We start from the raw sequence: 13863 nt of genomic DNA, 5'->3' as shown, positions 1-13863 counted from the left end.
ATTAAATATAAAAATACATAATGTAAAATTAATATTAAACAATTAGTGAGGATATTAAAAAGACTCAGGAATCTAAATTCAAACCGTTGTAATTTTATACTAAAGGAAATATTTAAATAAATTTGAAATTTTTCTGGTGAATGTATTCACATTTATTTTGATAATTATTATTTTATTTTTCAGATTTGCAGCCTTTTATTACACTCAATTGTGAATGACTTAGCCTTTAGATGAAAAGAGATTTGGTATTTAAAAACAAAAAAAAAAACTGTGGCTACAAAAATAGAATAATATACATGAAAGAAGTAAATTTTTTATTTCCAGCAGTGATGAGGTTAAAAAAAAAAACATGTAGGTAATAATCCTGGACAAAGGGACATGATGATAGTATGGTGTAGGCAATGAGACAGACTCTACAGAGAGGGAGAGTGTCACTATATATATCTGAGAATCGGGTCCTGGGCCAGAGGCCGCCGAGGCGTCGGCTAAAAATAATATCATAACAGACACACTCCGTTATTTAAGGCCTGTACTTGAAAACTCTACTTGTATAGTCTAGTAGTTGCCTAGTAGCAAGGCCTTAATACATCGTCCCTATAATAAATATTACCTTAGTACGTCGGATACAGCCATTATGACTTTTCAATGTCAATCTGTGATTCCAAACGATCAATACGCCCAAAACATCCGATTATATTTATAGAACTAAATTCACATCATACACCAAAAACTACTCGCATGGGTTAAAAAAAGAAAATGAACTGCAGGACATAAATGTAAAAGTTGTAGAATCCTACAGAAATGTAGAAAGGATTTAAAGATAATGAACAAATAAGATAGGAGAGGAAATGCCATAGCACCTTTTTAGGAGAGCTATTGGGAGATAAAACTTTTATCTTAGACTGTAGTGATGTGAACTTTTGCCAAGCTACTTCGACATTTGTCTTTACTGGCACTTACTAGCATCAAAGGACAGATTCTTTAAGTACCCCTAAAACACTTGTGCTTCTAAAAGCCTGAATGTTGACTTCATATCAAAATTTAAAACTTTGACAATATGAATAGTTGTATCTGAGCAATCATTCAGAGTACTTATTCTCAGAACGACATTAAACAGAAAAGTAGAGTGACCCTAAATAGCAGATACTTTCACGGAGGAAACGTTTTACAAGACGGTAAAAGAAGGACCCTTAGCCAACATCTTAACTACAGAAGAAAGTAGTGAAGAAACGGCCGTTGAAGAGCCGAACAATAGGGTCAGATATGCAAATTACAATGGACGTTCCTCGCTTGGACAAGCTGCCAAACGAAATGTTGCCCTCAGTTTGATATGGGTCAGAAAAGACAGAAAAAATAAATAAAGAAAAAGTATAAACAACAAGATAATGTATGTAGAGAAGAAATCGAGTCTGTCTGATGCCATTGTCAGATCGAACTGTATCGATCCAGCAGGTCCTGTCAAAGGGAATTAATTTATCCAACAACGGAGTTTCGACAAGTTTCAACATCGGATCGTTGTGCCTCCCAGCTCTGAAAATAATGACAAAGCACACACAAAGCATGTTTGACATATTGCCAGAGTCGCTTTATAAATTACCACAATCGAATGTCATCCAACCGGAAATATACCAAAATTGGCTATAAATTTTTTTTTATTTATAGAAAGAAGAGATTTGCCTTCAGAAAAATACCATCAATAAACATATCTATCAAGTTTTTAAGCGATAAAACAACCATATTACAGCCACGTTTCGTATTATTTACTATCAAACAACAAAATGAATAGAAGCTAATAACGAATTCCATATTTTCCAAACTGGTATGTACTTATGTGTCAGGACACAAAAAGAAGGAAGCCCCGTAGGAATTAGCATGAGTACACAGCCGGGACAGATGGAACAGAGAACAAACACTTGTGATCGGGAGTCAGGTGGCGGACAAACATGGCCACAGGGGAGCAACACAAGTGGCCCTCGGACGGCAGAAGTTGAGGACCTGGTAGACAATGGACAGATGCGTGGGGCACATGCCCGCTATAAATAACACAGCTAACCTCGGTGACACCACCCTCGGGGCCCGCCGATAACGAGCTCTATATTATACTTCACTGCTACCATCTAATTGCACAATATAAGCTACCGTGGGGAGTATGTAGGTTTGAATTTTAACTGAACCTGACGTACAAATCTCCAAGGAGGAACATAAGTGCACACAAATGTATAAATAAGACAGAATCAATTATTTGCCAATGAAACACAGTCAAAAAACCACTTAATAAATAATTACTGGAAGACTCTAAACGCCTTGGGTTTACTTAACTATTAGCAAAAAAACTGTAAATGTTTCAAAAATACATTTTTCGTAAATGAATTATAAGTGATTTAGAATCTCATCTTGTCAATCATTTCTAAACTGCTGATTTGAGATCTTATATTTATTCATTTGGTCTCATGTTTTCAATCCTGATGCAAATTATTATTTGAGATACTGAAGAACTAAAAAAATAACCATATATACTTTATTTCTTTTTAATTTAATAATTCATAATATGTTCATTAATCCGTTTTTATAATTAAAAATGTCGAAGAATCCATAATATAAAAAAAACAAAAACATTTCCTGGGCTCTCATAACAAATTGATTAGTAATTACATACGCTAATGATAGACTAACAATAAGTAATTAACAAAAATTAATTAATTAATAAACTAAACCTTAATATTTTTAATAAAGAAGTTAAAATTGTTATTTGAGAAATGCCGGAAATGTTGATTATATTGATTTTGGTTTCTGTCCACTTCTTAATTAAAGAATAATTAGTGGAGAAATGTACTTTTAAGCATAATTTTCAAAATTAGAAATCATTCTTGGAATAATTTTAATATTTGCAGTTTTATATGTTCGAACAAACAACATTCCAGAAGTTTTGGAGCAGACTTCAAGAAAAAACACCTAACCCTCATAAGAGTTTATGAATGATAAACTTTAAGATCTTGCATATTATCCGTGGACTTGACCCGATCCTCCAAGGTGGAGGGGTACCCAATTCCACTTATCCGACCTGCCTCTAGACAAAGCCGAGCGGAAGCTATGGTTTCCGGCAGATCCTGTTTCACCCTTCTTCCGCTCAAGCCATCAACCCTACCCTACTCACCTTCCATTCTTCGCTGGAGAAATCTTACTCAATGGACAGATAGGGGTGGCACTGCTTAACTAAACAGCAGTATAAGCATGTCCCTGAGGATCATGAAGAGCTATTACTTGTGTAACACGAGTGAGCATCAGAATTACCCTAGCAATATCCAACAATAAACTATATCATCGGTTATTGAAAAACCGCCAACAACGAAGGGAGGGAAATTGTTGGCAATCAAATATTTACCAAAGCTCCTAGTCGAAGTGTTTTCTCCTTATTATTGAAGATACGGCTGAGGTTAGCTGGTATGAGTTTAATGCACAGGCCGCGGTCTTCGGTCTGTAGCACAAGAGCGTTACGCTTTCTTCTCACTACATTCATAACGGTAAAGTGCATAACTGTTTATTATATATGTTTTCGGTAGTGGACTATCTTGGGTAGTCTCTCAAGGAGAGAAACCACTTTAGAAAAGAAGACGATTTTAGGAACAACTAAAACAATTTCTTTTCGAATCAGTATTTACCAAGATTCGGAGAGATAAATCAAAGCAAGCAAAACTGGCTTCAAATTTACGGGGAATAAAAAATAAATTTCTTATCATAACTGTAAACATAACCCCGAATGAGTAAGTAATAATTAAATCTGATAAATATGTTAAGGTTACATTAGGAGTGTTTTTTTTAGATTCCCGGTAACCGTGGCATATGAAAAGAATATGGCTTTGGGACCTTGTTAGACGGCTACGTTTGGGTAGTTTCCTACAAATAGTCATGTTAATTTGATGAAATAGCTTGGGATTACACAGAAAACAAAAATATTCAACTGAAATAAGGAGGGGAGAGAAAAGGGGGACCGGCAAAAGTCTCCCCTAAAGCAAAGCCTTTATGGGTTAGTCGGCAGGGATGTAAAGTAAAAAAAAAAGGTGTTTGTAAATTTGTGGCTTTTAGGGCTTCCTTGTTTGTTTACTCATCATACGCTTGACAGTGTTTACAAAACGATCCTAAACCATGTAATGACAACCGCTGTATCTCACTCAGATCGTTACCTTATTCCTAAATACTTTTAAGTTGTAAAAAATACTCACGGGCCAGGTGAAGTCAAATCTGAAGGTAATGAGATGCCCCTCTGGTCCAAGCTGAAGGGAATTATTTCCAAGGACTGGGGTAACGAGATCGCCAAAAGTGCATGGGGTGGTAGTGTCCACTTGGGCCTGGTAGTGCTTGAGGCAAGCTCTTACACGCACAGAGCAAGGGCTGGGGCAGGGGGCGCCGGGCTTGGAAGCCGTGGGCCCCGAACAGCACTCCCCCCGCCAGTCCAGGCCCAAGGGGTTCTCCACACCCAGCAATCGAAGCTCGAAGACTCCCGAGCTGTAGGCAACCTGAAACAAGACAAAAACATTATAAGTTACAATTAATCACAAGTCATAATAATATAAATGCTAAAAAAACATAAGTAAGAAGTGAATGAATGAAGTACCATTCCTAACTCAGGATTGAACTAAGTCAGATCTCAAAGGTAATAAGAGGAAAGCTAATCATAGGACCGAACTAATAACGCCAATCGAGGCGGAATAACAGTCGTTAGTGATAGAAGGAATTTGATGACGAAATTGCCGTGATGTACCGAGTTTGTCTGGACGTAACGATTTTCGAAGCCCTACCAGAGCGAGCCACCCTATCTCAACTCCGGTCTGCACTTCTTGCTGACCCCTATAATTAGGTACCTCTATCCAATTGTATCCCCCTTTCATAAAAACTTTTCCATCGTCTTATTATTTTAATTAAACAGGTCCAGAGAAGGGAGGATGTTGCGTCATTCTGTACCAACAACTTTAACAAAGGATTATTTTTCCTTCATCGCAAGTCCCGAAAGTATGCGACTTTCACCAGATGAGAGGATCATATTTCGAGTATTTTCATCATTATTTTTTTCAGAAAAGGGTAGATTTTATCCAACATTTCTGAAATGAATAAAATGCATTATTTTAAATTACTACCAGTCGCTATGAATTATGGCCTATTAACATTAAAAAGAAACGATGATGGCATAAATTAAAGAAGTATATCAGTAGTAATGCACCCACCTCATGAAGTGAATCATTGGTGTGGGCAGTATGAGTCGCAGTTCACTCAAACAGCCTTAAATATTATTTTACTTTAAAAACATATTCATCACTAGTAAGATTCAAAAACAAAACAAGGCAGAACTGATTCTTGGTAAGCAACCTAATTATGCAGTGCATCATTGCAGCCGTATTTGCCACGAATAGCGATGAGATTCCCGATAAGGAACAAAAGGAAGTGGTTCATTAGTCTGGAGCATAAACAAAGGCCGGGAGACAGATAGTACGGAAATAGTGACAGAACCTCAACGGGTGCGGTCTAAATGTGTCCTCTGCCTCTATGCGGGTCTTTATTCTTCAATACGTTATTGGAATATGCCACTGCATTCTTAATATTCTAAGCCAAGATATAAAACATTCTTGAAATTGAAATATACAAATTCTTATAACTATATCTATACTAGTCTCTGATCTGAAGGATGTAAGCAACCAAAGGTGATTATTCTCGAAGAGACTTGCTAAATTATAAGCCAGCAACAATGCACATAATTCCTAAGTCGAATGTGGCCTTGGGCTGTTGCAACATGTGTTTTACATAGCCAATTCGTTCGATTATCCATCCTCGCTTTATTAACCACTACAGGAAATGGCTCGCAATGGACAAAACGTGTTCCTGGATAATATTGACATTTTCACGACTATCGACTTCAGGCATGCGGTATTAAAATAGTCCAACCAAATGAAATAAGTTTGGGAAAACGAACGCACCCCAACACGCTAGAGGGGGCCAAAACTGCCTAATTGTCATTTCCTGACTGAGGATGAACGACCTCTGCGAGGTTGGAGATCCGTCTGATAGTGTTCGTCTCGCGGCGCGACAACCCACCGAATTAGTGGAGTCATTAATGAGAAATGGTCGTAATTGAAACGTGGGAATTCAACTTCCGCGGTTATTGATCGAAAAGGAGATTTTCTTGTGAGAGAGTGACCCAGTGGAGGAGGAAAAAAAAAAATAAATAAACCGGTCATACACGGTGGACGTTGGAACAAAAATAAATAGGGCAGTGCGTTGTCGCTAGAACTTTTTCAGATCATGTTGGAAGCATAACTCATTGGGGTTTTATTTCGGAAGTAAATAGATATATATTTCATGTGTTCCTTATTGTAATGTGGCAATATGGCAAGCATAGGATGTTACACCCAAATTAACAAAAAAAAAATGCTCAACCAATTAAAAAAATCAAGTTATATCTTTGATTTTTATATGTACATACACTCACACACACATATATATATACTTTATTAAAAAAAATGTGAAAACAAGTAATTTCAGAAGAAGGACCTATTAGATGAGGCAGTCGACTGATTGCCCTAGGTAAATCCGGAGGTAATTGTAAGGGAAAAAATCTAATGGTGTGGGGGGTTTGGCCGTTAATGGTCGTTGTGATGAGCCCCTCTTACGTTTATGGTTGCCCACATAATCGTTCTTCTATTACTTTCGTCACTTAGCTTCGAATATACATCTTGGAACAAATTATGCTTCTTGGGATTTTGTACAGACCTCCTCCACAATGTTACATTATATCGTAAATTGTGACAAAATTTTATTGATTGTATTAAGAGTATACAGTCCTAGAACATACAGTCAACGACTCACTAATAAGTGATCATAGATAAACAAACTCTAAAAATATATCTGAACATATTTGACTTGATGGGATTTATGTTAACAATACGGTCGACTAAGTGCTCGATATCCAAAGTGATTTACAACCTATAATTTTAACTTTACTTTGAATGTGACACTACACTGGTTATGTTATAGAAAATTCTCAAGCAGCTTTTTTACTAATTTATAATTACAATATTCTTTTTAGCGATATAATAAAAACAGTAAAAAAAAATTGAATGCTTATTTATGAACCATTAAAAACGTTTTAGTTGTTCATTTTAAATATTTAATTTAAGAATAAATATTTCGAGAAAAAGGGAAAAACAAATTTAAAACTATTGCTATTAAAAAATGTCTCATAGATACATACATTCGTGATATAATTTATAACAATTAATTATCAGATGTAAATATTAATAACCAAATTATAATTAAAATATGAACAAATGAATGTATGAGTATAGGATCTTACAATAAACGCATAAATACAATATATTTTTACAATAACTATACTTCATCTAAAGTTAGCAATAATAATATTATATTGATATATTGGCAATAAGCTATTACAAGCTGTAAGGACTATTAATAATGAACTTTGCAACGATAGGTTTTTGCCCAAATAAAGAAAACGTCACCCTGTATATCTGGTTATAGAATATAATTTATGCCTCAGAATTGATCCAGTTTTCTATAACAACTTTCCTGATTTAGTATCGCAACTGAATTGAGAGAATTAATAAGGAAAAATTTGCCATGGGAACAGGCCTTTAAAAGAAGGGGCCGTGGTGTGATGAAATTTTTCCATTTTAATTTTATTTATAACATGTGGTTTACACAGAGGTGGATATAAAAGGAGGGTTTTGAGATTTAAAAAAACAAATCCATAAAATGACTTGTTTAAGTAAATCACAATTTTTGATAAATTTTATATATATAATCCAGGCATTAAAATTATAAGTAAAGAAATCAGTGGATGAAAATGCTATGACATTTAAGAAACATATAGAATCTTATATGATTTTTCAAAACCTCTATTTTATATTGTTAATTATTCTTATTTGTTAAAAATTGAGTTTTCCAATTTGAGCTGTATAACATAACACCTACATCCATCCATGTTTTCAATTGTTCTTTATTACATATTAAAACTTTTAATCGAAATATTCTTAGAAATTATAATAAATCTCAAGAATAAAAAATATTTTTGAAAATCCCTCAAAACAATAATTATATTCTCAACGTAATTGGCGTTACAAAATAACTAAAAACATGATAAACGTGAAGAAGAAAATGCGAATATGCCGTAAAGTCAAAACTGATAACGTTAATCCGGATACGCTACTAAAAATGTTAATTATTTTGTATTAACAAAAAAAAATTCAACCTTCGTGGTTCATAATCCTTCTTAACTGTAGCAACAGATGACTTATTAACAGTTATTCCGTTCTAGACTTCTCTCTTCATGCTCTATATATTTTTTTATTTTCTAATTATTTATAAATTAATTTTTATATGCCACATACAAAATTACAATTCAATGAAATACAAATGAATTAAATTATAACAGTTATATTCAATGAATAAATTTCACAAGTTTAAGAATTATTATATGTATTACTTTCATACTATTGTTAATATTAAGTAAAATTAAACTAAAAACAAACCTCATTTTCAACAGTTAAAAAGATCATTAATATTTTCTTAATATACTGTTCTAAGGATTCTCTTGAGCGACTAATATCCCCACAAAACAATTTAAAAATAAATTTCAAATGAGTAAACATCTTATATATTTATATTTAACTTAATTACATAGTTTGAAAATTAAGAAAACTAAGTAAATTTTTAGATAAATGAATTTGACCTTTTATTTATTTCTGATATTGAGCATTAACTTTTTTTGATACTTTTTTTCTAATCAAAAACATTTAATTTAAAATTATTTTGAATTTGTATTACAAAATACAAATTATTTCAATTAATAAAAATTACATATATAATTTGTAACTTGTGGCTAAGAATCTGGTATTCGCTTTAAGATCTCTTTTTGAGGTTGAGTGATAATTCTATAAATTCTAAATTGTATTCTGTTTTATTCAATGTAATCTTAGGAATTTGGTTGGAACATTAAATTTAGAGTATTAACATTTAATAAGACTGTTTGAAAAACAGTTTTAGTGATTTGTTAATAAAACTGTCACGGCTGCTATTTTATTGCCTGATATTTGTTTTATTTCTATTTAGAAGATAATGTAATATCCAATCGATTATTTACAAAGTCGTAACAAATTAAGTGTTTTTTATTCGAAATATTTATATCTGCATTCTGATTTTTTTCACTTTAATGTTACCCTTCGAATCTTTGATACTCTCCGATCCCGGGAAAAATCAAAATGTTATACCAAATCCCTAACGGATTAGTTGAAGAGATTCAGACCGAGGAGGAACTCTTGAAGATGGAAGACCCGAGGGAGTTGAAAGACTCCTGATAAAAAGACGACAGAGGCGTAGGGAATGCGGCAGGGAGGAGAGAGCATTGTGTCCCTTTTGTTGGACGTTCGGACAAAGCCGCTCCCCCGCACGTCCGTTTTTTGGCCGGCCGGCGTGCGTCGTTAGCTCAGCATTGTCTACCGCACTCCCGCTCATATCGGGATCATTAGTGTATCATCGTTGTACACATGTGACAATCTCATTGTCGCCGCTTGTAAGAAAAAAGAAATCATTTTATCAATGTCATCGAAAGCATTAGATCAATCAAATCTTCCATCATCATTATCGTACAAAAGAAAAAAAAACCTACTCTTCACAAATAAGTTCAATTATAACCTTAAAAAATACATAAAATTCAATTATTTAACTATAATTAAAGTTTTATAAGTGGAATCGTAGGTAACATGGATAACAAATATATTCTGTATTATATAACCAAATATTAATTAATTAAGAATTTATTTTTAAGTTTATATTTTATGCAACAATATGTAATAAATTATTATCTATCAACAATTTTATATAAAAAACAAAAGTATGTATAATTATAAATTATTAAAAGTATAGTCAATTCTTATCTAAATCGCACCACAATTTACATTGTCAGATACACGTGAAAAAAAAAATCTAAATTTTACGACAAGGAAATATTAAGTTCTCTGAATTATGGTCAATAACATTAATAACAAATAAACGAACTAATCTATCTCGAGATAGTCAAATATTGGTTCAATTAATTGAAATCATAAGAATATTATTATAATAAAGTAATATTCAATGATAATTATCAGTCCAACAATTGACATAAAACGAAAAAAAAATTGATCATTAACCCTTGTAAGCCAAAATAATTATTAATTTACAATTTAAATTAATTTAAAGTGACACAAGAAAAAGTATTTTTATTTACATCGAAAACTTAAGAAAAATATCGCAAAGTAATTAAAATTCATTATAATCTTATTTTTAATATTACTTTTTCTTTTCTAGTATAAATATTTGTTAATAAATCAAAAGTAATTATTTTTTCTAAACATTTTCATCTAAGTTCCGAACTATTAAGGACTGCATTTATTTTTAGTTGAGCATTATGGGAGCAATCATATTTTTGACAGAGGTAGTATTATGTTCTTAAAAATACACTCAAATGCATCACATCCCGAAAAAGCTACGAAAGGCGGTAATCAAGATGAATGGAGCTAAAAATAAAAATTCAAAACAATCTTCAATTCCTGTCCTTTTCATCTGTTTTTCGAACGTTAGATTGTTGCCAATAAACGTTTATAAATATTTATTTGTTATTGTTATAAGTTACTTTTATAACCTTAAATTTAATTCATAACTAACTACAGACTTTTTTTTAATAAATTAACAAAAAAAAAAGGCAACAGTAGGACACTCTGGGTGTTGACGGCTGTCAACAATGCAATTAACGACTTTAGGCTCACAACAATGACTTAATACGTTACTAACGACTCAAGTAGTTTAAACTCTATTCATTTTTAATTTATTATAAGCCTAACGAAAATATGATAATGATGATTGTTTATATATTTTATTTATAAAATATTGTTCAATTTAATAATAAAAATATGTCGTTTTAGCAAAGATAGTAATATTATACAGTTTTGTTTTAAATAAATAATTATATAAAAGAAATACATTAGAGAATTTTAAAATTTTTTTCGAACTTGTGAAAAATTAATTCATTGTTAAGTAAGTAGAACTCAAAAGATTAAGTTAAGGATTGAAGAAATTGTTTATAACATTTGTTAATAACAAAAAAAAATTGTGATAAGGTAACAAATGGCTTGGAACTGCGGATCTGAGACCCCATGCCAGCGTTGACAGTTGGCTACAAGCAGTGTATTAAATAAAAAAGAGGTCTACGGGGAATCGAGAATCCCTGAGGGATATCTCAAGTATTTTAAGCTCAAGTGCCCCATATGTGCTCCCGATTCGGCGCATCTGGTACTTCACAATGGAAAAATAATAAGCTACAAGTGAATCATGCAAAGGGTATAATAGTAAAGACGATATGGATAAACCTGATAAGGGCAATGCAAGAACAAAATGCTAAGAGATTATATGAATCAGATATAAATAAATACCATAAATTTAACGCTGACAATTAATTGTTATTTTATTAACATGATAAACTATTTGTTTGAAATGTAAAATAGTTAGAGTTTTTATTTATTATTAAATTTGTTGAAATTACTGTGGATATAACTATTATAAACAAAATTGCTAAGAATTCATCTCAGTATAAACATTGCTTGCAAATCTTCTTCAACTTAAATATTGATAAGATTATATAATGATTGAATCTGACCGAATTTTATACGTATATAAATAAAAATAAAATTTAATGTTATTACAATATAAATTAATTCATTTTTTAAATATTATTTCAAAATTTTAAAGCATGCCAAACAACAATTAATACTGATACAGCTAGCTACATGTAAAACAACAACTCTACACTCAAAAATAAAGAAACTTGAAATAAAGAAAAAGGGCAAGATGAAATTGTTTATTATAAAAACGAGAGGGGGGGATCTGGCCAGGACTATAATATTTAAATTGTTAAGCTCCTAAATTGATACTAAAATAATTTCAGATCCGAAAACAAGACCGGTTTTGTTTCCACAGCGGATACCCGGACGGGGAAGCGAAGACGGCAGATGTACCGAGTGGAAGCAGGTGGCTCCCTGGCTACCTTTTCGACCGCTCCGGCAAATAGGAAAAAAAAGGTTCACCTATTGGGGACTTTCAGCAGATGTAGCATTTCTGTAATGGTCGAGACCGAAACGACCGTGAGAACTCACGGCAAAAGTCCAAAGACGTGGCTCGGTCTATGAGCAAGATAATACTTGTCATCCAGGTCGGTGGACAATACTGTTTACCGTGCTTGGTAATACGGTTCGTATCCGCTATAGTAAACATCCTGGTAATCCTTAATTATTTAAGAAAGATAAGGTAAATATTGGAATACCATTTTTGACAAATTTGTCAATTAAGAAGTATATAATTAATGAAACAATGTTTATTGTATAATTCAATTTTCAATGGTAAAAAAAAAAAAAAAAAAAATCGTACCATCTAAATTTGTATGTAAATTAGCAATACTGATTTGAATATTTCTATTTATTTATTTTTTGTTAGACCACCTCATTTAGCAATAAATTATTAAAAAGTTGCGAGCAATGATTTGATTAACCGATAAACAACAATTAAGAATGGTTGTAAAATAATGATAATGACCAACAAGGGCAGTAGTTTTAATGGTTATTTTATTGAAATCTACAGGACTGATTATGGCAGTATTTTGTCATTATGTTATTTTAATAATAACTATTACGAGATTTTATGACTTCAGTAAGGAAACGTATTTACAAAACGAGTTATTATGAACTTTAGGACGGGATTAAAAATTTAACTAATAATAATGAATGAAGAGTGTGAAAATGCCAATATATATAATTTTGACATTATTCTAGATTTATTACTACATAAAAAATGAATAAAGATATCCGCGATAAGAAAATCTGTTCTGATTTGGTGGAACTCGTATGGCTAATTAATTGTGAGGTAGGGACGCGATGTAAAGCTAGTCACACAAAGGAACTGGCCAGCCCGTGAATTGTTTCACAAATCAGATCCCATGTGAAACAATAGAAGACAAGACTTGATATTCAAGTCTGCCACGAGATTCCCAGAAGAGGTCTTACCTTGGCGGCAGAGAGCGTCAGCAGCAGTATAATCCCTGAGGTTGTCATAGCTGCTCCTGTCAGTGTTGGAGGGTAACTACCCTGCGAAGTTATCAAAGCGGCAAGGCTGTGTCCTAATATCCAAGCAGTGTGGTCAGGTGGTGTGGCACATCACACTATAACACTCCCGCACATACACGACAGATCACTGATACTCTCGTACTAATACGTGTGCTGAATGGCCGGGACATATACTACCGACTCCGGCTCTAGTGGAAGACTGGCACTAGGAGCGACGGGGGCTGGGGGGCAGGCAGCGGATCCTGGTGGCGGAAAGCTCAACTAGCGCGTTCCCCCACCACATTCTCTCCCCCTCTACCACACAACTACCCCCCAGCAAAAAACTTTAACCAAACCCAAGGGTTGTAAGGAAACTGCTACCTGAGAATTGTTAACAATTATAGCCATTCACATACTACTCACTATATTTTTATAATTTCAAAAAATATTATTATTAAATATTTATATTATAAAAATTTCATAGAGTTAAAGAGCCTAAAATTGAATAATTTATTATTCAATAATAATAAATCATATTCATATAGTCCCAATACTCTTTATTAACTAGCTTTAATGTCCAACGTTTCGGCCAACCTGTTAATGATCTAGAACAATCTCTACTATAATTTCACAGGCTCACATTAACTATTAGAATATTTTTCCATATCATTCTGCTCAAGTCTGATATAATATAATCAAATTAACCTATAGGTTAGAGATAGGATTA

At 32.8% G+C, this 13863-nt stretch overlaps 1 protein-coding gene across 1 annotated transcript in view; it reads right to left on the bottom strand.

Moving 5' to 3' along the window:
* Positions 1-13366, bottom strand: part of Delta (neurogenic locus protein delta) — a 31238-nt gene extending 17872 nt beyond the window's left edge. The window contains exons 1-2 of the mRNA XM_014432945.3: positions 13098-13366; positions 4221-4514 (exon numbers count right to left, since the gene is read on the bottom strand). Coding sequence (XP_014288431.1) covers positions 4221-4514; positions 13098-13145 — 342 coding nt within the window. The 5' untranslated portion in view covers positions 13146-13366. The remainder of the gene's footprint in view (positions 1-4220; positions 4515-13097) is intronic.
* Between the last annotated feature and the right edge of the window lie 497 nt (positions 13367-13863).

The sequence above is a fragment of the Halyomorpha halys genome, unplaced genomic scaffold (assembly GCF_000696795.3).
Source record: "Halyomorpha halys isolate HHAL.00 unplaced genomic scaffold, Hhal_1.1 Scaffold1133.1, whole genome shotgun sequence".
NCBI lineage: Eukaryota > Metazoa > Arthropoda > Insecta > Hemiptera > Pentatomidae > Halyomorpha > Halyomorpha halys.
Note: the sequence above shows the minus strand (reverse complement) of the source record. Positions and strands in the feature narration are given on the sequence as shown.